Here is a 26,054-nt window from a genome sequence, read left to right on the forward strand (position 1 = left end):
ACAAAGCGTAGTGTAGAACGTGTGTAATATGTCACAGAAGTTAATGCTTTTTGGACGTACGTGAAATGCATATGGCTTTCGCGCTGGAAGCTCGTTATTTTACTTTCTAAAGTTTTAAATAAAATAATTGTTTTATGGATGGATGCATTTTTTTTTTTTTTTTTTTGTCTTCAGAATTTGGACAGCCATTCACAAACATTATAAACCTTGGAGGACTAAGGACATTTTTAAATATATCTCTGATTGTGTTCGTCTGAAAGAAGACAGTCATATATACTTAGGATGGCTTGAGGGTGAGTAAATCATGGGTGAACTATCCCTTAAAAATGTGAAAATGTTATTTCTGAATGTTCTCTGAACAATCAAAATGCCCAGTTTTGTAAGTGTTTTTTATTTATTTTTTTTTTAAATGTTTTTATTTGGCCATGTGAACCAGACATGAGCGGCCCGATGCGACAGAAGCAAATAGAGCCCCTTATTATCAGTGATGCTGTCTACACTGGATGTGGCGACAAATTCTATAAAGTAAAGCCCTCAAGCTACTTCTGATATGAGGTTCAAATGGATTTGGATTTCAGAAACCCTTTTTATTAGTGACACCGGTGGCCGTTAAGTGAACTGCAGCCAGCTACTTATTTATTATTTGTGCTCGCACTCGTGCACACATAACGTTCAAGAGACGGAACGAGATTCAAGTCCCCGATATACTCTCTTCTCTTTCATTTTTCATTTAGAAGTAAAAAGTTGGAAATACCTTTGCAGTGATTATCCCGAAGCCATCCACGCTGCTGAGAGTATAAACACACAACAAAAATGACAGCGGTGAAAAATGGATTGGGGTCCTAACAGAGTCCCGATTTCACGGAGGACCTGATTTGTCACCACACCGGCCCCAGTCCTTCACCTAAAAATCAGTCTACAGGCTTTACTAGATAACCTAAGAAGTCGGGGTCTCGTTTCTTAAGTTTCGTTAAAGCTGTTCACATGTTGGCAATACAAAAAGTGATTAATACATGGAAATTCAAACATACTGCCCCTTTTAAAAACGTTAAACGAACTAAAATATTTCAGAAAAAAAAAAAAAAACATTCCATGAACTATGTATAATTTTTCAAAGGCAATCCAGCAATTTTAATGGGAAAAAAAACAGGTTTCTTGAGAGAGAAGAAAATTTATGTAGCCTAACACAAGGGTGTCTGAAAAGTTTGGGGTCAGTAAGCTGTTTTGATGTTTTTGAAAGTTTACAAAGGCTGCATTAATTTGATCAAAAATAGTTAAAGCAGCACTATTGTGAAATATTATTACACTTTAAAATAACCGTTTTCTATTTGAGTTAAAAATGTAATATTTTTGTTATAAAAAGGTGAATTTTCAGCATCATTAACTCCCGTCTTCAGTGTCACGTGATCCTTCAGAAATCATTCTGAACATTTTATTATCATCGGTGTTGTAAACAGTTGTACTGCTTCATTTTATTTTTTGTGGAAACTGTGAAACAGGATTATATGATGAATAAAATTTCAAAATAACAGCATTTATTTAGAAATCTTTTGTAACATTATACATATGTGACTATCATAATATTATAAAAAAGTGACTATCATCAATTTTGATCAATTTAATGCATACCTGCTGTAAAAAAAAATATATATAAAATAAATAAATAATAAGATAAACAATAATAATAATAATCTTACTGACCCCACACTTTTCAAAGGTAGTTTATATTAAATTGTTTTTATGTATATTATTTTTTTAAGTATAAATCTCAATAAAGTTTGTTAGGTTTATCATTAAAACAAGAAAAAGAAAAAAAAAAGTACTAATGCTTTAAGAAAAATAAAACTAGTTTAAGATATATTTGCATGGATGGACCAATGGACCTTAATCAGGGTCGACATCATATTTAATGTGATCTGACGAAAATAATTAAACAAGGAACAAATGTACAAGTTTGGAAAATGTATTTTCGATGCTTTGCCTGCTGAATGATGGTCACCATTGCATAAAACAGTACATATCGAGCAGACTAAACCTGTTGCATTGTTCTGATTTGCATCAAAATAATTCTGACATCCATTATATTGCATGCATGCAGAATAAATCTATTCATAAATCCAAATCTTGAACCAATGCAGTAAAAATTAGATGTCCATCCCCACAAAGTACATAATGAACTTGCACAGACCTCAGGTAGAAGCGCCTTTTCAGGCCCCAGAGCAGGCCTCAAATCCTCTTGATATCCCTCTACGCTACGCTCGACTCCCCCTCATTTAATCAAGCAGAGGAATTACCAGGGGAAGTGATTAGGTACAGGTCTTTAGTTTTTTCTCTTTCTTTTTAAAAGCATAATCCTTTCAGCATAGTAAAAAGAAAGACTCCACAGATATCCTGGCATTGTGTCCCACTTTCTCTCTCTTTTACAAAGAGACTGCAGGCAGCAGTTCTCTTTTGAAATAAGAGTGGCAAATTAAAAGTTATTGTTTGCCACTTTTAAAAGCATTTTTCCCGCACCCACCCCTCAACCCCTGGTCCACGTCTGGGATTTGTCCTGCTGAACATCTCGGCAATTATGTAGAAGACAAAAGGGGAAAGGTTGTTACCCATTTTTCCTGTCAATCAAGATGTTAAACAGAGCTCTGATGGCCTGACTTCATGACTTTATATAAAGATGCTCTAGTAAAATATGACTTTTGAACTGAATAAATCTTAAGCTATATCACCTCACAGAAAAAAAACAACAACTTAAACATCACACTGTTTTCAGATTGACACTACCGCTGATCTTGCTATCAGTTTCACAATTCCACCACGGTACATGTAATAAGGTTTAATGAGCAGGCTTGTTAAGGCATCACAGTAAGTCATACACTTAAACCAGTGGAGTGTTATGGTGGGATTTTGTGTTCCTCTCGATGCATTCACGGACCAGCTGCAGCTCGTCTCAGTGGCTCGAGTTCCCATAGTTCCATTAATCCCCCAGCAGCACTTGAGGAGCAGAGGGAGGGATAAACACACACACACACACACACAGGAGGCAGAGAGGAGTGGGTGGGTTGTATTGTCCCAATCTAGTTTATCATTTATATGCTCCTCTGTGAGATATTAATGCAAGTTAGCCAAAGAAATGCAGAACAGCTTTTTCAGAAGGCATTTCAAAGCAGTATCACATGCATCTGACAGATGGGTTCATTGCTAACAGGGGGATCTGCTTTCCATGAGGGAATGACAATACAAACATCCCTAAAATATATGACCAAGTCAGATATAAACAATGTTTTGGCCTGCATTATATATGCTTTATTATTTTGTATAAATAAATTAAAATGTATTTACTTTATTTGAATTAAATAATGTAAAAAAAAAAAAAAAAAAAAAAAGCAAAAGCACGTTAATGGTCTTAAAGCAAACATTTTCTTTATGCAAAAATATAATTTCCTGTATCGTTTAATTTAGATTTTTGTCATTTATTATTTTTATCATTTGTGCTTTAAAATTAGGAGTGAAAGTGTTATTTTAGTTTTATTAATATTTTGAATTAGCTTTTTTTTCCTTTTTTTTTTAGTTATAGTTTTCATGTTCATTTTTTACGGAAGAGGATTAGGGCAAAGCAATAATAAAAAAATAAAACCATCTCGAGATTAAAGCTGTTAAATTTCGAGAAAAAACGCGTTAAATTTCGTGAAAAAAGTCGAGATAAAATGTTAAGAATAAACTCGTTAAATTACAAGAAAAAACTCATTAAATTTTGAGAAAAAAGTCGAGATAAAATGTTAAGAATAAACTCGTTAAATTACAAGAAAAAACTCATTAAATTATGAGAAAAAAGTCGAGATAAAATGTTCAGAATAAAGTCATTAAATTATGAGAAAAAAGTCGTTACATTTCAAGAAAAAAGTCTAGATAAAATGTTGAGAATAAAGTCATTAAATTATGAGAAGAAATTCGTTAAATTACGAGAATAAAGTCATTAAATTACGAGAAAAAGTCGTTAAATTACGAGAAAAAACTCGTTAAATTTCAAGAAAAAAGTCGAGATAAAATGTTGAGAATAAAGTCATTAAATTATGAGAAGAAATTCATAAAATTACGAGAACAAATTAATTAAACTATAAGAAAAATGTTGAGATAAAATGTTGAGAATAAACTCATTAAATTATGAGAATAAAGTCATTAAATTACGAGAAAAAAGTTACTAAACAAATTTGTTCTCGTAATTTAACAACTTTTTTTCTCATAATTTAATGACTTTATTCTCAACATTTTATCTCAATTTTTTTCTCAAAATTTAACAACATTTTTCTCATAATTTAACGAATTTGTTCTCATAATTTAATGACTTTATTCTCAACATTTTATCTCAACTTTTTTCTCGAAATTTAACAAGTTTCTTCTTGTAATTTAATGAGTTTATTCGCAACATTTTATCTTATCTAAATTTAACAACTTTAATCTCGAGATGGTTTTATTTTTTTATTATTGCTTGGCCCTAATCCTCTTCCGTATATTATAGTTCAGTTCATTTTATTAGGTTTTTTTTTAGATTGCTATTTTGTTTGTATTTATTTCCAGTTAATAATTTCAGTGCTTTAACTTAAACTTGATTCAGTTTATTGCAAAGGTAAATTTTTTACATTTTTGTTAAATTTAAGCTTTTCAACTAATTGATATTTTTATATTATTTCAGCTTTAACAGGAATGGTTTTAAAGGATTAGTTCACTTTCAAATGAAATTAAATTAGCCCAAGCTTTACTCGCCCTCAACCCCATCCTAGGTTTATATGACTTTCAACTTTTCCAACGAATATGAAGCAGAAGAAAATGCATCCATCCATCATAAACATACTCCACACATGTTAAATTGTTAAATTGTTTGCTCAGCCAAATTGTTTGCTCAGCCAAATTCGGTAATATTTTATGAAGTTCTGGAGCCCCGCATGTGACATACAGACAAATAATATTTATTTATTACGTTTTAGCTAAACCCCGTCCACAAATTAAGAAATTGTTCCCACAGCTTGTTAATTCGTTCCCTCGTTTTAGTTATTCATGGCCACGTTAAACTAAGTGTACGTTTACACGACAACAATGTACTAAAAATGGAAACATTTTTATTTGTACATATGACAACATTATCAAAATGATCCCCATTCACACAGATCCGCGAAAACGACTAAAAAAGCGGTATTATGCATGCCAGGCCAGTAGTTGGCGATGTCACTTTGTAAAGAAAGACTACATGCCTGTAAACGGCCCCTTCCTTCGTTTTGACTTAGGGGCCGTTTACATGGCACCGTTTTCTTGAAAAATCTGAAAACTTTATGCGTTTTGGCCATTCATTTACACGACAACAGCATTATGAAAACTGTTTTCAAAGTGCAAGTTTTATCTCTGTGTAAACTACAAAAATGCAAATTGGTGAAAACAGTGATGTGCCTGACAGCATAATACAGCGTTTTAGTCATTTTCGCGGATTCATGTGAATGAGGATTATTTTGACAACATAATATCTGTATGTGAAAAAATCAAATGAAAAACTTTTCCGTTTTAAGTACATCGTTGTCATGTAAACAAGAGAATAAATTATTACACATGGTCACAATTTCGTAAAACGAGGGAACAAATTATTATATTGTGCGCGCCATTTAATTAAAAGGAGGGAATGAATTAGTAAAACGTGCTGATATATTAGAGATGCAGAGAGTAACTCCATCCTAAAAGACAAACAAACTGTCTGTTGGGCCAAAAGTAAAGGGTGAAAGTGAAGAGATGCGTATGTGTTTGGATGTTTGCTTGAATGTGCTGTGGGACAGAAGTTGTGTTTGAAGTTGGCCTTAGTTGGACTCTGCTGCAGACTCCCTTGTCTCAGCCCTTCCACTAACCCTTTCATGACATGGCAGGAGAAGTGAGACAGCTGGCGCTCAGGCTGAGGGCGTTTATTTACCTCCACCGGCAGCAAAGGAAAACCGCTCCACAAAAGAGGGCTCATGAATGGGCTCTTACTGGGGAAGCCTTCCTAAACTTCTTTATGTGGGCCTTCCATTTAAGCACAGCACTTTTTGTTTGTTTCTTATAACAGCAGAGGAAGGCTTTTGGGACATATAATCGAGAGGAGAAGAGCGCATGACCTTGCACACTAGGTCTGATAGGAAAAGAGGGAAAAATGCAAACAAGCTACAAAATAACAGTCTGGAATTTATAAACCGAAAAAGAGCATTAGTTGTGTTTTGTGTTGCTGAGATATTGACATATGCAATAATTATGCAACATAATAATTAACGTAACAAAGTCTTGTGACTGGCATGTTTTTCTTCGATGATTCTGCAACGTGTGTCATCTAGATTCTTTGTTTTTATGCCAAATTCATCGTTAGTATTTGATTTCCTACATCTGTAGAAACTTTTTTTCTCTCAAATATATATCAAAACAATTGTTCAGGATATTTAAAAATCATTTTAATCTGAGCTAAGATCATTTGAAATGTTTTCTAATATGTTTTAGTATGTTTTTTACAGTTTCTGTGATAGTATTTTCTAAGTAAACAAATGGCTGAAAAAAAAAATCATTTATTTTTATTTAAATGCCACATTGGTGGATAAAAGCATCAATCTCTTTTGAAAACCAACAAAAAACATAAATGTCTAAACTTTTGGCTAGTAATAAGAAACAAAATATATATCAGATATTATAGAAATGTACTTATGTTTATTGTTATTTTGCATTTTGAGCATTTCAGATTCAAACACTTAAAAGCACATTTTTTTATTCCTTAATTTATTTGAATGGTTATAAATTCAGAATTGTGCAGTAAATAAACAAGCATGGTACACAGAAAAACTAGTAAAACAAAGCTTCAGTTAACTGAAGTACCGGCTGTAAAGAGTTCTCTGACTAGCTTATGTGCAAGAAGCTTGTACCTAGATCATTCAAATGAAACATTTATGATAAAATATTTTTGAGTTTTCACTCTACAGTAGATGGCATTCATCTGACTGACAAAGATTGCCCTCTTCTGGTATAATCAAGTATCTATTTTTTTTCTTTTGTAAAAACTTCACCAGTGAGATATAACAGTAACATTCCCAAACTATAAACATATTTCTAAACAAAAAAGAGCTGTTTTTCTTCAAATAATTAATCAGATGTGTCATTACTAAATAATAGCTTTAGATAATGTATACAATTTTCTCAAACAAATTAACTGTCCCAAATATGAAGAAATAATTTACATTTACAATAAAATGGTAAAAAAAACAAAACAAATATACATCTAACATTTTTTTTAATGTCTTATCCAAACAAAGTAAAATGGCCAAAATATGTTAAGTGACCCAAATCTGATAATGTATAATAAACAATTCAGAAGATACAAAATGTCACATTTTTGAAAATATGTTTCCATGATTATCCGTTTCAGTAATTTAGTTTATAATAAGAAGTGTTGAGGTAAAATATGACATTCAGAATATTTCCAAACAGGTTTGTATTTAAGTGAGAAAAATATGCATAGAAATGTGTTTGAACTCTCTCGCTGAAATATAACTTGAAACCGCAAACAGCATTATATCAAAAATAACGTTGTAAATGTAAACATTTAGAATCTAGGTCCATCTAATTCACATTGACAAAGTTAACTGAAGAAACAATGCTGTTCATTGCTCATTTAGTCCATCCTAGAGTTTCTGAATTACAACTTGAAATTTACCTATGAAGAACAGAAAAAGGCAGTGAGGACATGTACAGTCTCAATCAGGGTGAGAAATACATCAGGTTGATTATAAGGTTAGCATAAACTTACATGATGGCATTAAAGAAACCTCTGCAGTCACTACACTCTCCAAGCCCAGGTTTGAGAGGCCGCCCCGAATCAGCCCACAGGAAAAGGCCAAGTACTGCAGAGAGGACGCATATATAGATCTGTTAACATTTCATTTCTTGTGCTATAAATAATTTAGACAAAATAATGTCAGAATATGATGGGCCTAATATCACTCTCACTTTTGGGGCTTCCTCAAGGTATTGCTTTCCACTGGAGAGTTGAGTAAGTAGTGCAAATTTATTATCCTGTAAGACATATGTGCCCTAAAACAAAGCCAGAGAAAAGGAATTACAATAATGCTTAAATGTGTTGCCACATATTAAACGGCCCATATTTGAATTATTTTAAAGGGTGCTAATTTTGTTTTGGATGTTAACCTAAAACAGGCTATCACCAGACCAAGCTCAATTTAAAATTGAACATTGGTTTGGGGAGTTTGCTATACTTTTCTTCTGCACAAGAGGCGTGATCAACAAGCATTATTCACGCAATTGGATAGTCCTTCAACCAATCAGATCAACGATCCGGGTGACGTACTTTGCATAGCGACGCGACAACTCCAGACAGGTTTAGTTTGTTTTGGTTTGTAGCATTGATCAGCGGTTTGCAGAAGCAAGAATGGCATCGAGCGATTTTTGCAGGTTGTGCAAAAAAAACAAAATGAAACATGAAAGTGAGTGGTATTTACACCCTCTCGAGCGATTTGTTTGCTTAACTAAAGAAGTCATTCAGCATCGTCGGTCGAGAAGTTAAAAGGAATTGCCGTCGCTTCTCTATCGTCATGGTGTTATACCAGCCAATAGCGAGCAAATTGGATAAGCCAGCCTGTGATTGGTTCCCGCAAAAGTGTAACAGACGCAGTAGAAATGAATGTATGGTTTCCAGACTGAGTTGCCGGGCAAAATCAAATCGCCGGTAGATCAGGCTGGGTTTACCCAGTCTAGGTTTACAGCCATTCAAGGTCAAAAAACATCACTTCTTTTTTCACAGAGTCAGAAATGGTTCAATAAAGGGTTGTCTCTCTATAAACCCCTCCTTTCTGAGAGCTTTCTCTGCTCTGATTGGTCAGATGGCCCAGTCTGTTGTGATCTGTCTTACAGTGTGTGTCGGGAATGAAACTTCCATTACCATATCTGGATTTCAGCTCTTTCTCAGCACTTGTATACATAGTGATGCAAACAGTAACAATGGCGTCAGTTTTAAGCCCGGAACACAAAGCCGACGGTCGGCCGTTGGGCAGTTTTTGTTTGTCGGCCACTTAAGTTGGTCCTCATTGGCCTTTTTTCGGCCGATTCGACATGTTGAATCGGCGTCAGAGCTCGTCGGTCCGTCAGGCCATCTGATCATTCTGATTGGCTGTTCAGCTACTGCCACCTGCTGGTACGTAAAGGCATTACTTCTTACGCAGGCGCAAAACTGACGTGCTACTTGGCCGTCGGGTGTCGGGCGTCAGTTTGGTGTTTCAGGGCAACTTTGGACCCAGACGCTGCCGACGTGAGCCAACCCCGCAGTCTGCTTTCATCACCACTAGTCCATCAGCGTCGGCTTGGTGTGTTCCTGCCTTTACTGTATTAATTTGAGCCTGAGTCCTCATCCTTTAGAAGTGCATGCAAAGTGGATTTGCTTTCGCAGTGCAGAAAATGCCGTCTTCTCAACATGTCGACAACACGAACCAAACTCTTCCAAGTCTCAGCTACAACTACAGTGTTTGAGGACGAATTAAAATGTTGTGCATGGGCAGCCGATGAAGACCATAGGCTGGGATTAAGCAAATCTGTTACAAAACCAGTTTAGCGTCAGTTCTTTTAGGAGACAATGACTTTATTTGTCATGAACTTTGAAACTTTGCAGACCTTTTACATTCACAAACAGCTAATGAAAGGTAATATAACAAAAAAAAAAAAAAAAAAACACACTTGAACTTTCAGACCTGATGGTTTGTCCTCAAGTTGTCGATTTGTTTTTTGAAGATAGTGCTCCAGAAGTCTTTACAGAGGAACTTCATTATGTCCAGGTCATCCTTGAAAGTGGGGCAGTCTTTTGTAAGCCTTCTCAAAAAAACATATGCAAAATCATTCCATCAAAAGGTTTATAACCTAATAATAATAATAATACAATGTAGTGCATATGAAAACATGTATAACGTTTTGAATCTGTACATCAGAATACCTTTCAATCAGTCCTTGTCCAACTCTGAAGCCCATTCCCTCTAGAGTAGATACACATGTCACTCTCTCCTTAAGAAAGCAAATCAGAGCACGATACGAATACAAAAGAATATAAATAATACAAAATGCTATAGACCTTATGTGCCAGAGAATCAAGCGTGCGACCGTCTTTAAAATGTTGTCTTTGAACTTCCGTTTTTGTGGTAGATCTGTATATTTCTATGGCATCGCTGTTGAAGATTAATTAGCGAAAGTGGTAACACTTTACAATAAGGTTCATTAGTTAAACAATAGTTGGTGCATTAACTAACATGAACTAACCATGAGCAATGGTTATTTACTCATCTTCATTAGTAAATGAAAATACAGTTGTTCATTGTTTGTTCATGTTAGTTCACAGTGCATTAACTAATGTTAACAAGATTTTAATAATGTATTAGTAAAAGTTGAAATTAACATGAACAAAGATTAATAAATGCTGCAGAAGTGCAGTTCATTATTAGTTCATGTTAACTAATGAAGTTAACTAACGTACCTTATTGACAAGTGTTACCATAAAAGTTATAATGAGCACTGATGTCATAACAAATGTTTATTCATAAATCCGTAAGATTTTACCTTCATGCTGTGGAAATAGAAAACTGGAAGACAGAACACAAGAAGTGCAGCACTGAAAAGGGGCACTCAAAAATGAAAATTCTGTCATTAATTCCTCACCCTCATGTCGTTCCACACCCGTAAGACCTTCGTTCATCTTCGGAACACAAATTAAGATATTTTTGATGAAATCTGATGGCTCAGTGAGGCCTGCATAGCCAGCAATGACATTTCCTCTCTCAAGATCCATAAAGGTACTAAAAACATATTTAAATCAGTTCATGTGAGTTCAGTGGTTCAATATTAATATTATAAAGCAATGACAATATCTATTTCAAAACACTGCTTCAGGAAGCTTCGGAGCTTTACAAATCGAGACAGTGCTGAAATCACGTGACTTTGTAACTCCAAATCAGTTTAGTGGTTTGATACTTGATCCGAATCACTGATTCGATTCGTAAAGCTCCGAAGCTTCATGAAGCAGTGTTTTGAAATAGATATTGTTAAAAAAAAATCGTTACTTTGGGGGTTTTTTGGCACAAAAAAAGTATTCTTGTTGCTTTATAATATTAAATTTGAACCACTGTACTCACATGAACTGATTTAAATATGTTTTTAGTACCTTTATGGATCTTGAGAGAGGAAATGTCATTGCTGGATATACGCAGGCCTCACTGAGCCATCGAATTTCAACAAAAATATCTTAATTTGCGTTCCGAAGATGAACGGAGGTCTTGCGGGTGTGGAACGACATAAGGGTGAGTAATAAATGACAGAATTTTCATTTTTGGGTGAACTAACCATTTAAAGCAAAGGGGAAAAAGCAGATATGTGCAGTATGGACATTTTGTAGACTGCACTATAAGATGGTACCTTATCAATGTCCTCCCGGGTCGCCTGCTCCTTGTACACGTGAGCAACAATCTCCATGTGGAGGAATTCAAACAGAGCGTCATCTGCCATATCTGAAAGAGAACATCCACGGAAAGTTCCTCAAACATCTGGAAACACTCCTACGGACAAATGGCCATTTCTGGGTTTAACACATTAAAGCCAGAAATGTCTCTACCACTTCTTTTTTCCACCTGGGAATATTTTTCAAAGGATTAGATATGCTTTAAAAACAGCTGGCATAGAAGTACACAATCTGAGAAAGAGTTTTTGACAAGCTGGATAATGCCTCGTGTGTTGATGTTTAATTCAGTGGACAAGTTTACAGAAAAAAAAAGTGTAAAATTTTTAAAAACTAACTAAATAAATAGATTAATTGAACCAATAATACATCTACACAGTAACAGGACAGTACTATAGTGAGTAGAAAACAAAACTAGTATAAAAATATTTGTAACATGTATACTTCATTTTTTATTATATTGATTTTTAACCATATAAACTGAACCATATGTATCTATGTATGTATGTATGTATGTATGTATGTATGTATGTATGTATATATATATATATATATATATATATATATATATATATATATATATATACTATGTGTGTGTGTGTGTGTTTATTTGTTTGTTTGTATGTATATAGCTGCATTTTAATTTTAGGGTGTGACAAGGATGAGTGGCATCTAAAATACTGAAAATCCAACCGTAATGTACAATATAACTTACACTATGAATTAGTTTTCTCATGTGAATAACGTTTCAGATCTTTAACGTTATACATTAAACCGTACAGAAGCAGTAACTATATTGTGTCTTCAGTGTGTTTATGTGAGTTAGTGTCAATACAGATCACTGCAAGCTTGCTGTTAAGAGTCTTCTTGGAATTGGGATTTTTTAAATATATTTATTTGATACGTGAAGCTAAAAATCATAAGCATACATACAAGTGTACATAAGTGAAGGCATCTGCTCAGACAGCTCAGCTAATGTTACTGCACCTCCAGCGATTAACTCTGTTAACGTGCTCTGTCTGTTGACGTTAAATATGATGTGGCGTTAATATAAACACACGTCTTAAATTACTTACTCATTGCACGTATCTTCAGTCATGAAATAAAAATGCATTTATGAAAAACATCCAGATGCACAAAATCCGTCTTCGTTTCTTCAGTGTAGTGTCGCTGATTCTTACACAACCAATACTGCCACCTGCTGCTATGGAGAAAATACCCACAACTGAATCTGATATCTGCGCTCATTCACACAAGTTAATTTATTGTCCCTCATATTATAATTCATTGTAATAATATTATATCAATTAAATCATTAAACATATGCAACATTGGTGAGCACAAGAGACTTCTTTCAAAAACAATAAAACATCGTACTGAACAGTAACTTTTGAACAATATAACGTGCATACACCGCTCATTATGCCGCTCACCGCTCAACATTATGACCACTGACAGGTGCGAGTCTCTTCATCACGGCAGCTGTTAGTGGATGGGATATATTAGGCAGCAAAGTGAACATTTTGTCCTCAAAGTTGATGTGTTAGAAGCAGGAAAAATGGGCAAGCGTAAGGATTTGAGTGAGTTTGACAAGAGCCGAATTAGCCTTTCGCCGAGCCCCGCCCCCCTTAGTTACTGTTGCTTTGTCCGACAAGCCGTGGCGCTGTCACTCCACACGCAGTGAAAAATACATCGCGGAACAAAGAAGATAGAGACCACACATCGACAGACAAGACAGAGCAGGTTACTTATGATATTAAACAAAGTCCCAGCTTTCAAACCGTGTAGTTATTAAATAAATTCAAACAATAAAAACCGTTTTGTTGCTCTTTAATGTGTCGTGACCATGGTCGTGACAGATTGCTGTAGATCCTCAGCTCAACCGCTCGTAAAAACCGATCATCTCTTCCTATTAGTCCATGATGAACATGAGAATGAATGTTGTTTTAAACGCGGAAAGACGTCAATACACACCATTTTTCAAGTTTAACTCCACCGAGGTTAATCTTTTAACTACTGGCTGCTTTGTCGGACAAAATGGCGGATGCGGCGTTCTGATTGGTTAGATCGCTTGTCAGTCAAACTCCCGGCGAAAGGTCAATTGTGATGGCTAGACGACTGGATCAGAGCATCTCCAAAACTGCAGCTCTTGTGGGTTGTTCCCGGTCTGCAGTGGTCAGTATCTATCAAAAGTGCTCCAAGGAAGGAACAGTGGAGAACTGGCGACAGGGTCATTGGCGGCCGAGGCTCATTGATGCACGTGGGGAGTGAAGGCTGGCCCGTGTGGTCCGATCCAACAAGCTACTGTAGATTAAATTGCTCAAGAAGTTAATGCTGGTTCTGATAGAAAGGTGTCAGAATACACAGTGCATCAGTTTGTTGCGTATGGGGCTGCATAGCCGCAGACCTGTCAGGGTGCCCATGATGACTCCCATCCACCGGCGAAAGCGCCAACAGTGGACACGTGAGCATCAGAACTGGACCACGGAGCAATGGAAGAAGGTGACCTGGTCTGATGAATCATGCTTTCTTTTGGATGGCTGGGTGTATGCGTCGCTTACCTGGGGAACACGTAGCACCAGGATGCACTATGGGAAGATGGCAACCCAGTGGAGGCAGTGTGATGCTTTGGGCAATATACTGCATGGAAACCAGGGGTCCTGCCATCCATGTGGATGTTACTTTGACACGTACCACCTACCGAAGCATTGTTGCAGACCATGTACACCCTTTCATGGAAACGGTATTCCCTGCTGGCTGTGGCCTCTATCAGCAGGATAATGCGCCCTGCTACAAAGCAAAAATAGTTCAGGAAATATGACACAAGTTTGAGGTGTTGACTTGTCCCCAGATCTCAATCCAATCGAGCATCTGTGGGATGTGCTGAACAAACAAGTCCGATCCATGGAGGCCCGACCTCACAACTTAAGGGCTTAAAGGATCTGCTGCTAACATCTTGGTGCAGATACCACAGCACACCTTCAGGGGTCTAGTGGAGTCCATGCCTCGATGGGTCAGGGCTGTTTTGACAGCAAAAAGGGGGACCAACACAATTTTAGGAAGGTGGTCATAATGTTATGCCTGATCGGTGTATATATATATATATATATATATTATATATATATATATATATTATATATATATGCTCCAAGGAGTATCATATACTCCGAGTGAGAGAGAGAAAGAGAGAGAGAGAGAGAGAGAGAGAGAGAGAGAGAGAGAGAGAGAGAGAATGTGAAAATCTCAGAAAATTGTGCAGATTCTGATTAAAAAGGATACTTTACAATGATATTTTAGATAAAATCTATTTAAATAAAAAAAAATTCTATAATAAATTTAATATAAAAAAATTTATTATTAGGTTGCTTTACAATTTAATGACAAAATATCTGTTGTCTTTTCAAGTCAATTTCTTAAAAGCTACGTAAAATAAGTTAAGTTGCTTTACTTCATTACAATTAAATGTGGATTTTTAAAAAAAAATTTTTACTATTTCAACTCTAGTATGTTTTTAGCTAGACATAAATATGATTTCTCAGTATCATGTGCATACACTAGTGAGAAAGATCTGATTGCTGGAATCAGTGCCATCACAACTAACCCAAACCTGATCCATTTTGCATGTGAAAAATGACACATTTCAGTGAAATATTACTTTATAATAAGAGGCAAGCAGTTATTGAAATGAACAGACTTATAAGGTCATACTAAACCACATATGAGTTGACATTAGATGATGAAATTCATGACAACACACACTCTTTTGTTAAAATCAGTCTTAAAGTGTGTCCCAAACATTACTGGAAGAAATTCATACTTTTACACATCTTTAAGCTTACCTTTTTTTTCCTCAGATAATGTTAGATGATTACAGACATAAAGCTACCTTGGTCCGAACTGCGATTTCGAAACAATCACTGTTGAGTTACTTACCATCTAAGATTCACATCGACTGTTAGTTCGCAAACAAACCAAAGTAAATAAATAATAGCAATAAGGCTATTGTTCTATTTCTCCAAAGTGTTACTGATTAAAACATCAGAGCACTGAATACTTTCCTATGAAACTGAAAAGAAAAAAAATGCACGTGTTGATGTTTCAGATATTGCATCAGACAAGCAACCTCCTGAAACATCTACAGGACAAAATATTTATGGTGGTGTTGTTCCTAGTGAATGCATAATGTCCCAATAAATGAACACTACTCAATCGTGCTTCCACAATCCATTCTGCACAACAACGTTCTTGGTTGAGGATGAAATCTCTAAAGAAGGTGGACTAGAAGTGCTTTCTTTGCACCCCTCCGTGGTTTGAGAAGTCTCAGTGTCACTGCCCGATTCAGAATGTGACTTTTTGTGTACTTCCACGAGAGAGACCTTCCAAGGAGTAGCTGTTGGTTCCATTTTGGGCATGAGGAACATAGGACATGGCTCAAGAGTCTGCGTTTGAGCTTCAAGCACGTTCAGACTAACTGAAGAGTCCGTCTTCGGAGATTCAAACTGTTGGTGGTTCCTGGTGAAATTGGAGAGCTGCTCCAGGACCTGGATCTGGCGATCCATCATTCCCAGCATGCTGCAGTGGAAGGCTCTCTGCTCGGCCAGCTGTTCTCCAAGCCGGTGGTTCAGGATGGTCAGCTGCTGGAGGATGAGGCTGCTGGTCTCCTCTGAAGTTCCTGCTAGGATAAAACAAGAAGAACTGTGACTCGTGAGGTCATTTAGTTTGTTGTACCACACAGAATTGAACCAGTAGGTCACCTGGGAAATCGTCGTGGCTGCAGTCAGCGGCGTCTCTTGTACTTTCTGTACTGTTGGGAGTGCACAGGGATGGTGGTTCGGTCTTCACTGCATAGAGGTATTCTCCTGACAAGCCCAGGGTCATAACTTCATCTGGTCCTACAGCCCAGCTTGGAGGCTCAGAACCGGCCACGTCATCGGGATTCAGACTCTCGTCAACATCAGGTTCAAGTGTAGAAGACATGTTCTCAGGCTCACATTTCGGGATTATGCCTTCAGGCCAAGGACCTGGAAGAGGAGATCAATGGACTTGCATAAACAGACTTGTATTATACAATTATACGAAGCAACTCTAGAGAGACCCTGAAGACATTTAAAGCGATACTCCACCCAAAAATGAATACAGCTTTGGAACAACATGAAGGTAAGTAAATAATGCCAGAATTATCATTTTTGGTTGGAGTATAAAACCTGTCAAAGTCTGTGTAGAAAAGAAAAATATAACTCAAAGTTTCCCCGCCCTGTTCCTGGTGGCACAACAACAGTGCATATTTTGGATGTCTTCCTTATCTGACACATCTATTTCTGGTTTTGGAGTCTCTACTAACGAGCTGAATTGAATCTGGTGTGTTTGACTAGGAACACGTTAGTTCGAAAATTTGTAGAGTCAGGGGGATGTTTACACAACAGCATGTTCAACTCAAACTTTTAATGCATTTTGGTTGTCCTCAACAACAGTTTTTTGGGGGCCTGAAAACACAAACTTTCAAAGTGCACGTTTTTGAAAACTATTGTTATTGTCTCCGTGTAAACTACAAACGTGTGAAAACGGTGACGTCATGCGCATGCGTATTGTGTGTTCAGTCTATAGCAGGTGTGGCGAATGTCGGTCCTGGAGAGCCACAGTCCTGCAGAGTTATGCTTCAACCCTAATCAAACACACCTGAACAAGCTAATCAAGTTCTGAAGGGTTACTAGAAAGCTACAGGCAGGTGAGTTTTTATCAGGGTTGGAGCTGAACTCTGCAGAACTGGAGTTTCTTTACAAAGTGACATCACCAACTACTGGCCTGGCATGAATAATACAGCGTTTTTAGTCATTTTCGCAGATCCGTATGAACAAGGATCATTTTGACAACATTGCCGTCTGTACGCGGAAAACGCAAAGACAAAATATTTCAGTTTTTAGTACATTGTTGATGTGTAAATGTACCCTTGTTGTGCCTCCAGAAACAGGGTTGGAAAACACCAGTCTAACTAATGCCCAGAAACAAGGCAATAATACCAAGAATGTGATCAAATTAAAAGGTTAGTTCACCCAAAAATTAAAATTGTCCTAATTTTACTCACCCTCACGTTGTTCCAAACCTTTATGACTTTCGTTCATCTTCAGAACACAAAAGAAGATATTCTGAAGAGTATATGGACACAAAGACATTTCTCAAAAATATCTTCTTTTATGTTCCACATAAGAAAGAAAATTATATGGATTTGTAATGACACAAGCATGAATAAATGATAACAGAATTTTATTTTATTTTTTTTTGGGTGAACTATCCCTTTAATATATTGTATAAGATATCTCAATTGGTAGGTCATGGATAAAACGAAGTGCAAACAATAAAATATAACTAACCGAATAATTGTGCAAAATCACCAATATTGATGAAGCCTATCAACTTATAATTGGGGGCAGAAAACAGTTCTCATATCTCTTTTCTTTTTTTGGAGTCAAAAGATGCATGTTAAGGCTGGCCAAATTTTACAGTTGCCAACCTGGAGAGGTTGTGTGACATGCTGCCATTCATAAAAACTATAAATAAAGTAAGACAATATGACCGTATTTTCTTATAAAGTAAGAAAATACAACAGGGTCTTCACAATTTCTAATGTAAAAATGTAATAGTTTACCCAAAAATGAAAATTCTGTCATCATTTATACACAAAAACCCATGTGACTTTCTTTCTTCAGTGAAACTCTTTTTGTGTTCCACATACAGGCTCTTTTTTCTACAATTAAAAGTAAACTGGGAAATATGCTAATTTGATACCATTAATGTCAAACCTGGTGCAACAAGTCTTGATGCACCATTTTTTAAATATATGTGAATGTGAATGGGATTTGAGAGCTGTGGTAGAGGTGAAGATTATCAGTGAATAACAACTTGCACCTCACACAAAATAATATGACTTTGGAATATAGTGCACAAATCATATGGGCACTTTTGTGACGTTTTCATTGAGCCTGACGGCATCCGTCCTCACATCCATTGTAAGGAGAAGAGCATCCCATTCTAACATTAAATACAGTGTTCCACAAAATACACGGGTCTGGAACGACATGAGGGTGAGTAAATGACCAAATCTTCATTTTTGGATGAACTATTCATTTGCATATAGACAAATAAACTGCAAGTCATGCAAAAAGGCAATGGGCATCAGTACTATCTGTGTGGTCATCCAGGTCTGCGAGTGACCGTCCAAGAAGGGCGTGACCATCTGTGAGGTCGTCCTCCCTGCTTCCCGTCTTTGGTCTGCGCACCAACATGTGATCCAGCATATGGAAGTAGCGGAAAGACTCGATGGCAGAGAGACGTGCAGCTGGACTTCGGTAGCTGGCCAGTTTGATCTTACGGTACTTGTGTTTGAGGCTCTTCCAGCGGTTACGGATCTGGGTGACGGTGAAGTGGATGCCCCGCTTTGCCAGACTCAGACGGAGGCGTCGGAAGAGGGATTCGTTGCGCTGACGCTTCTTGTCCAGCTCGTGGACCAGACCCATCTGCTCTATGAGGGCCAGCATGGCAAACGTGTCCGGTTCTGTCCACCACTTGTTGGGCTTCTTCTCGTTCAGGTTCATGGTCTCCTCCCTGTTTGAGGCCCCTAAACATGTAACCCACTTCGGAAAGAGGGTAGATTAAAGAACTCTTGTTATTTATGGAATATTGCAGTATTTCTTATAAATGATTGCACATCATTATTTAAAATAAAAATGTATATGCCCTCATAATCTTTAATCCAAATAGCTTCCCCTCCCTCTTACATCTCTTCTGTTCTCTGATGACATTTACTGGCACAAGGGCGGGACAACCTGTCACTCACATGAGATCCACCAATAGCAAACCACAACCATCCAATCAATTCCCTATGGACAAAATCAAGTCCAGCCCGACATTTTTGTTAGTTTGTTTGTTTTATTGGTTCGAGAAGCCGTTTCACTTGGATATACATCACAACAGGGAAGAAAAGATTATCGTAACTTCCATTTCATGCTGACTTTAATGTAAGTACTTTTTCATATTGTCAGGTCTGAGACCACAATTAAAATCTAGGATACAAAATCTAATTTAGAATTTTTGAAATATAAAACAAGGAAACACTATGATGTAAAATCAATAAGAAAAATGTCAGATTCTGCACTATAAGTAGCCATTACACTGTGCGTTTTTTTTGTGTTTTTTTTTTGGTGGAAAAATTGCTAGATGGAAGTGTTTGAACATTGTGTTTGCAACATCTCGCACATGACGTGGTGTTCTGCAAACGTGGTACTTCAAATTTTAAAGAAGCTCAATAAAAAAAAAACAATTGTCTAGAAACCTTGCGAAACCTTACTATGTCAAATTTTTGACACTGACCTTGTAAAGCCTTTTGTAAAAATAAATAAATAAAGGATTTTTTTTTGTCTATTGATCTGAGTGAAAAGACTTTACAAAAAAAAAGAAAAAGAAAAAAAAGTAGAGTGGGAGTTCATTTTATCCATTTAAAATTGATTGGATTGTTGTCGTTTAAAAAATTTCTACAATCAGGTTTCTGGAGGGGAGGGAGTATTATTGCCCCGCCCTCATGCTGGTGCACGTCATCAGAATTGCAAGTTAAAGGGATAGTTCACCCAAAAATTTAAATTCTTTCATTTACTCACCCTCATGTCGCTGACGGTGTTACATGAACATGTGATGGAGATTAATATTTTGTAAATAAAGTGGAAAATTATGTTTCTTTGTGCATTGCTTCATAAAATTGAAGTTAAACCACTGAAGTCACATGGATTACTTTAAAGATGTCTTTAATACTTTTCTGGGGCCTGAAAGTGGTAGTTGCATAGCCTGTCAATGGAGTTACAGATCAAAAATATCTTAATTTGTGTTCCGAAGATGAACAAAGGTCTTACGGGTTTGGAACGACATGAGGGTGAAAATTAATGACAGAATTTTCATTTTTGGGGGAACTAACCCTTTAATGCGTAATTAAAGATTACAGAGGGCACATGAATTAAAAAAAAAAAAAAAAAAAAACTATGATGTTAACAAATTAATTATAATAAACATCATATCATTGTCCATTTTTATTTCATGGTGATTTTAAGACATTATTAAATTCGTTTGAATATTGAAAATTGATTATTAAAATTGTGTCAATCATAACATTCACTATTCAAAAAAAAAAAAAAAACATAACACTAAACAAATAATTAATTTTGACTAGTGGTCTCAGGTATTTGGACCCCAATGCAAGTCATTACTGTACGTTATACATTAATAGGTCTAGTCATTATTAAAACAGATGAAATGAATAATAAACCTCAACAGCATAAAGCATTGCCAGTCTCCACAGACCTGTTAAGTTGTAGGCCTCCTGCACATACTGTAATGCAGCAGGGATTCATCGAAAACGCCTCCGCATCGGCCGAAACGCGGTAAACTGGCGAAATGACAGGCTGCGTAAAAACATTTAGATGGTTGTTGATTGTGAAATATTTTGAATGATATCAAGACACTGAGAACATCTGTTTACTTCATACTGTGCCTTTCCCCTCTTGGTTTCTCACAGAAATAGAGCGAGCGGCTAGAGCGGCCATTAGCCTGAAACATCAAATCTGACACAGGCAGAGATGAGCGCTCCGAATGATGTTTTCAATTAATTAGATACGATATGTGTACAATTATTATTACTATTCATTGTGTATTTTCAACTCAACGGCATTTAAAAATTACAAGTCGTTTTTCTAATGTTAATTATTGTCCAGCTCGTTATTTACATTAGTCATGTAACCGGCGTTGTCACGTGATAAGTGTTACTTTTCACAGCGCTGAATAGGATGAACCAATGACAGTCGATTGTGATTATTTAATAAGGACTTTTTTAATACTCGTGCACTTATTATTATGGCGGATTTCTGTTTTGTCTGTCATATAGGAATCTGTGTACTGAATATAATTTCGTGATTATTCATTTAGAAGTCCACCGTAAGACAAAACGAACCCTGAGATCGGGATGTGGCTTGATGATCGATTCTGCTTTCTGGGCCGTCAAGCGCCCCCTGCTGGAAGAAAACTACATTGATAGAAACAGTAAGCTTTTGCTTTGCTTTGCAGTGCGATTTTTGCTGCTCCCGCTTGTGGATGAATAACATTACACTGTGACCTCGTTACTGCCTCCTTGTGTATCGGAGTAGTGTTGATGTTCTCAAAGTGCTTTAAGAATTGTAAATAAAGTCTTCACATTTTAATAGAGGTTGAATATTAAAAGAAATCAAAATAGGTACAATTTGCAAAACATTCATTCTCCAATGACAGTCAGTGGGAGAATTACACCAGCTGTTACTATCATACACGCATACTATCATACATGATGCATAAACGGTTAGTTCACCTATATCTTAAAATTCTGTCATCGTTTACTCATGTTGTTCATGATGTGCTTGGACTGACAACGGAGGGACAGAAATTGCTCAGATTTTTTAAACATATCTTTATTTGTGTTTCAAAGATGATCTAATCATTTACTCAACATAAATGGTGAGTAAATGATGACATAATTTTCATTTTTGGGGGCGTCCCTTTTTAGGAGGGCTTCAGCCCCCCTAAATTTCTACTCAGCCCTTCTAAAAAAATGTGATTAGCTCCCTAATCTGTAAATGAATTCATGATGAAAGGTGCAATGTGTAAAATTTTGGAGGATCTATTGACAGAAATGCATTATAATATACATAACTGTGTTTTCAGTGGTGTATAAATATCGAGTTAGAAATATAATAATATGATCTGAATTTGAATAGTGTAAATTCGAATATTGACAAGTGTCATTTAACAGAATTGAATATTGAGTGCTATTTTTTATAGATTTGATTTTTTTAAACTTGAATCTTGGACATTTGATATTTAACAATTTAAATTATGGCATAATTTTCTACATACAGTGGGTACGGAAAGTATTCAGACCCCCTTAAATTTTTCACTCTTTGTTATATTGCAGCCATTTGCTAAAATCATTTAAGTTCATTTTTTTTCCTCATTAATGTACACACAGCACCCCATATTGACAGAAAAACACAGAATTGTTGACATTATTAAAAAAGAAAAACTGAAATATCACATGGTCCTAAGTATTCAGACCCTTTGCTCAGTATTTAGTAGAAGCACCCTTTTGATCTAATACAGCCATGAGTCTTTTTGGGAAAGATGAAACAAGTTTTTCACACCTGGATTTGGGGATCCTCTGCCGTTCCTCCTTGCAGATCCTTTCCAGTTCTGTCAGGTTGGATGGTAAACGTTGGTGGACAGCCATTTTTAGGTCTCTCCAGAGATGCTCAATTGGGTTTAAGTCAGGGCTCTGGCTGGGCCATTCAAGAACAGTCACAGAGTTGTTGTGAAGCCACTCCTTCGTTATTTTAGCTGTGTGCTTAGGGTCATTGTCTTGTTGGAAGGTAAACCTTCGGCCCAGTCTGAGGTCCTGAGCACTCTGGAGAAGGTTTTCGTCCAGGATATCCCTGTACTTGGCCACATTCATCTTTCCCTCAATTGCAACCAGTCGTTCTGTCCCTGCAGCTGAAAAACACCCCCACAGCATGATGCTGCCACCACCATGCTTCACTGTTGGGACTGTATTGGACAGGTGATGAGCAGTGCCTGGTTTTCTCCACACATGCCGCTTAGAATTCTTGGTCTCATCAGACCAGAGAATCTTATTTCTATTTTCATGATGTATCTTCGCTTCAAAGATGTGCGTCTCTGTGTCATATAAATGACATTTTAGACGATTATGTTCCTTTTCCGTGCACATATTGAATGAGTAACATTTTTCTAGCATATTTACTTGAACTTACTTACAATGTAGCCTAACAATGCACAGTACAAGCACAGTGTTGTACTGTTCACCTCTTGGTCCGTTTCATGTCCTGCGCCACTTTGTTTAAATAGCAAATGCATTTGCGCCCATTTGTGCACCCATGGGCGTGCTGGTCCGAAAACGAGGTGTGTTCAGGTGCATTGCTGGCGCGTTGCTATTTTGAGGCAACTGAAATAGACTAACAAAACATTGACTAACAAAAACCTGGTCTAAAGTCAATGGTGCAATATTTGTTTTGTTATTTAAAGAGCGTGTTAGTAATAGGCACCTACAGGTTTGCGTACACTTTGCTTATTACACACACACACACACAGGGACACGCAGCAGCACACACATGCCAAATATTAAAATTAAAATCATAATGTAAAAGATTATTATTGTGTGCATAAAGATAAAACTGCTTTGGTGGAATCCGGCTTGACCCGTAGATGGTCTGATCGTGCATCTCCTCACTAGCCCTTAAATGCATACCTCGGGTCTTTAGTGACCCAGGACGTCATTCATTACCCTCCTCCTCGTTCATTTTTTAAAGTTAGACATCAACCTTCTTGGTATTCCTCAATCAATTCATTATAAAGAATATAACAAGAAAAAAATCCTAAAATTATAAAAGAATGCCTATTTTTGTACAAATTGTATAGGGTCGCAAACGACCCGAGGTGTGTATGAGTGTACGTATATTTTTTCTGCACAACAATAATTGAATCTTAGATGACGGAATAAGTGCAATTCACCTTTATTCCACAAGGTGGCAATGTCTAATACACAATGCTGAAGTGACGACTCATTTAGACAGAAAACAAAATAAGAAAAACATGAAATGGCTCAGCGATTTACTGCAGAACAAGTACTGAACGCAATCAGATATGACTGTAACTGTTACTGGATGGATCTGGTGAAGCTGTTAGCGATCGAAATATTGATTTTGAAGATGTTGAAAATTATATAGTTTTGAGAATATGTTTGAGATCGCGAATGGGCTCATATTCGTGACCTCAAACATAAAACTAACCTATTATTTGCTGAATTTACTGGGAAATGAGCTCTGACAAGGACAGTGATGATGGCATAAAACATCTGCTCAAACTGAACCCTTTCAAGCTCCAAAAGGTAACAAAATATGCTTTATTTTATTCTTCTGTAATTGTTACTCTAATATCAGAGGAGTTTTATATTATCGCGACAGGTAGAGATCCTTCTGTGTTAGATATAGAACTGGGTCGATAAAGACCCGAATATGTAAGAATGATTGGCAAAACAGTCATGCATTTAAGGGCTAGAGAAGTATTCGCTTGCAAATTCCGGCATATAAATAGTGAATCCGGCATGGCGCTGTCACGGACAGAAGGATAGGAGACAACAGGTTTGCAGATATAACTGAATTTATTTTCAAACAGCAAGGAATAACAGATGTGCAGGTAAGTAATGTTAATTGTTTAATGTAAGTTAAATAGGTATTTGAGATGGTGAAATAGAAGTGGTAATACTGTCCTTTCTCTTGCAGGTGGATGACACGTGGCTAACTGGAGGCGAAGTGGTGGGGTGAACTCACAGAGACAATGGGGAGACACAAACACAAATACTTTGCACTTTGACTGGGAAGCACGCTTGAATGGAATGGGTAAGTATTCTCAATGAACTGGAGCATCGGAATAGTAGTTCTTGTATCAACGAGACCAGACAGTGAACTGAGTGCTGTGCTAAAGTATCTGATGGTGATTGAGTGATGATGAGGATCAGGTGCTTGTGGCTAGAAGTGAGGGAGTGCGCTGTGATTGGCTGATGGATGAGCCTGGCGGGTCTGTGACAGGCGCGAGCACAACTGGCTTTTAAAGGGAATCAGGGCCGTCTGAAGGAATTTGGGGACCCCAAGCAAAATGGACATGGAGGCCCCCCCGACCCCCCGCACGCACGCAAAGCCTACAGGAACCACAGCATAGCCATACAGTTTAAGTTCACCCACACTTTATATAAATAAAAAAGGTTTACAGTGCAAATACTGCTGTTGCATATACTGTGCATAAATAAAAAAGGTTTATTTTTGCCTGTCCAACGTTGTTTTCGTTGATTTTTTTCATGTTTTTAATGGCTAAATGGTTATATTTTGCCCGGTTTAATTGTGTTTATTGCTATGCCATATTTTATTTTGTTGTAGCCATACAGATGAAGTTAATACACTTAAAATTCCAGTTATGGACAACAAAAACAAAGATCAGCGCAGCGAGCCGCTTCTGGGACGCTTCTCAAACGCACCGCGGCGCGGCTGGTGTAAACCATAGACTGTAAAAAAAATATGGACGTAGCGTCCGTGACGTCACCCATAGAGTTCTGAACAGCAGTTTTGACGCGTAAATGAGGCCGCGGCCATCTTAGCTGCGCGTCACCGCACGTCACTCCCGGATAACTGAAAATGGGCAAAGAGGCGGGGAGGTGGTTTGAGCTGATGTGACTGGTTGCTGAAACCACGCCCGTCTAGCTCGACGTGACCATGTTAGCAAGCAAAGGAGCTATCTATCTAGATACTATCTAAATTATTAATGAAGATAAGTTTTATCATCAGAAAGTTCTACAGGTTTACTGTCAATCTACGGTGTTTCTTTAAGATAGATGCTCCAACACCAGTAATGTTGGGTGTGCAAATAACAACATGGAAAATCAAATGGGACTTCATACCTTTATAATAGAGATCGCGAGATGAATCCA

At 36.9% G+C, this 26,054-nt stretch overlaps 2 protein-coding genes and 1 long non-coding RNA gene across 6 annotated transcripts in view; 1 reads left to right on the plus strand and 2 right to left on the minus strand.

The window, feature by feature from the left end:
• Window positions 1-25,304, plus strand: part of LOC137005166 (uncharacterized) — a 64,306-nt gene extending 39,002 nt beyond the window's left edge. Inside the window, exon 4 of the long non-coding RNA XR_010892213.1 lies at window positions 24,856-25,304. This is a non-coding gene — a long non-coding RNA (uncharacterized lncRNA). The remainder of the gene's footprint in view (window positions 1-24,855) is intronic.
• Window positions 6,599-12,712, minus strand: trappc6bl (trafficking protein particle complex subunit 6B, like). Of its 2 annotated transcripts, none has more exons than XM_067365211.1 (7): window positions 12,574-12,712; window positions 11,458-11,549; window positions 9,989-10,056; window positions 9,750-9,870; window positions 7,999-8,082; window positions 7,799-7,892; window positions 6,599-7,705 (listed from the first exon to the last, which is right to left on the minus strand). In XM_067365211.1, exons 1-7 carry the CDS (start codon window positions 12,575-12,577, stop codon window positions 7,674-7,676), a joined length of 495 nt encoding a protein of 164 aa, XP_067221312.1. In that variant the 5' UTR covers window positions 12,578-12,712; the 3' UTR covers window positions 6,599-7,673. The 2 variants fall into 2 exon arrangements, with proteins under 2 accessions (XP_067221312.1, XP_067221313.1); XM_067365212.1 differs by having other exon boundaries at window positions 6,602-7,705; window positions 9,750-9,867.
• Window positions 14,936-21,231, minus strand: si:ch211-116o3.5 (uncharacterized protein LOC325902 homolog). 3 transcript variants are annotated; one of them, XM_067365468.1, is made up of 5 exons: window positions 21,018-21,041; window positions 20,840-20,940; window positions 18,675-19,125; window positions 16,252-16,518; window positions 14,936-16,172 (listed from the first exon to the last, which is right to left on the minus strand). In XM_067365468.1, the coding sequence occupies exons 3-5, from the start codon at window positions 19,084-19,086 to the stop codon at window positions 15,703-15,705; spliced, it is 1,149 nt and encodes a 382-aa protein (XP_067221569.1). In that variant the 5' UTR covers window positions 19,087-19,125; window positions 20,840-20,940; window positions 21,018-21,041; the 3' UTR covers window positions 14,936-15,702. The 3 variants fall into 3 exon arrangements, with proteins under 3 accessions (XP_067221569.1, XP_067221568.1, XP_067221570.1); XM_067365467.1 differs by having other exon boundaries at window positions 20,840-21,231; XM_067365469.1 differs by having other exon boundaries at window positions 14,939-16,169; window positions 20,840-21,230.
• Window positions 25,305-26,054: the final 750 nt, after the last annotated feature.

Source organism: Chanodichthys erythropterus, chromosome 17, assembly GCF_024489055.1.
Source record: "Chanodichthys erythropterus isolate Z2021 chromosome 17, ASM2448905v1, whole genome shotgun sequence".
NCBI classification, from domain to species: domain Eukaryota; kingdom Metazoa; phylum Chordata; class Actinopteri; order Cypriniformes; family Xenocyprididae; genus Chanodichthys; species Chanodichthys erythropterus.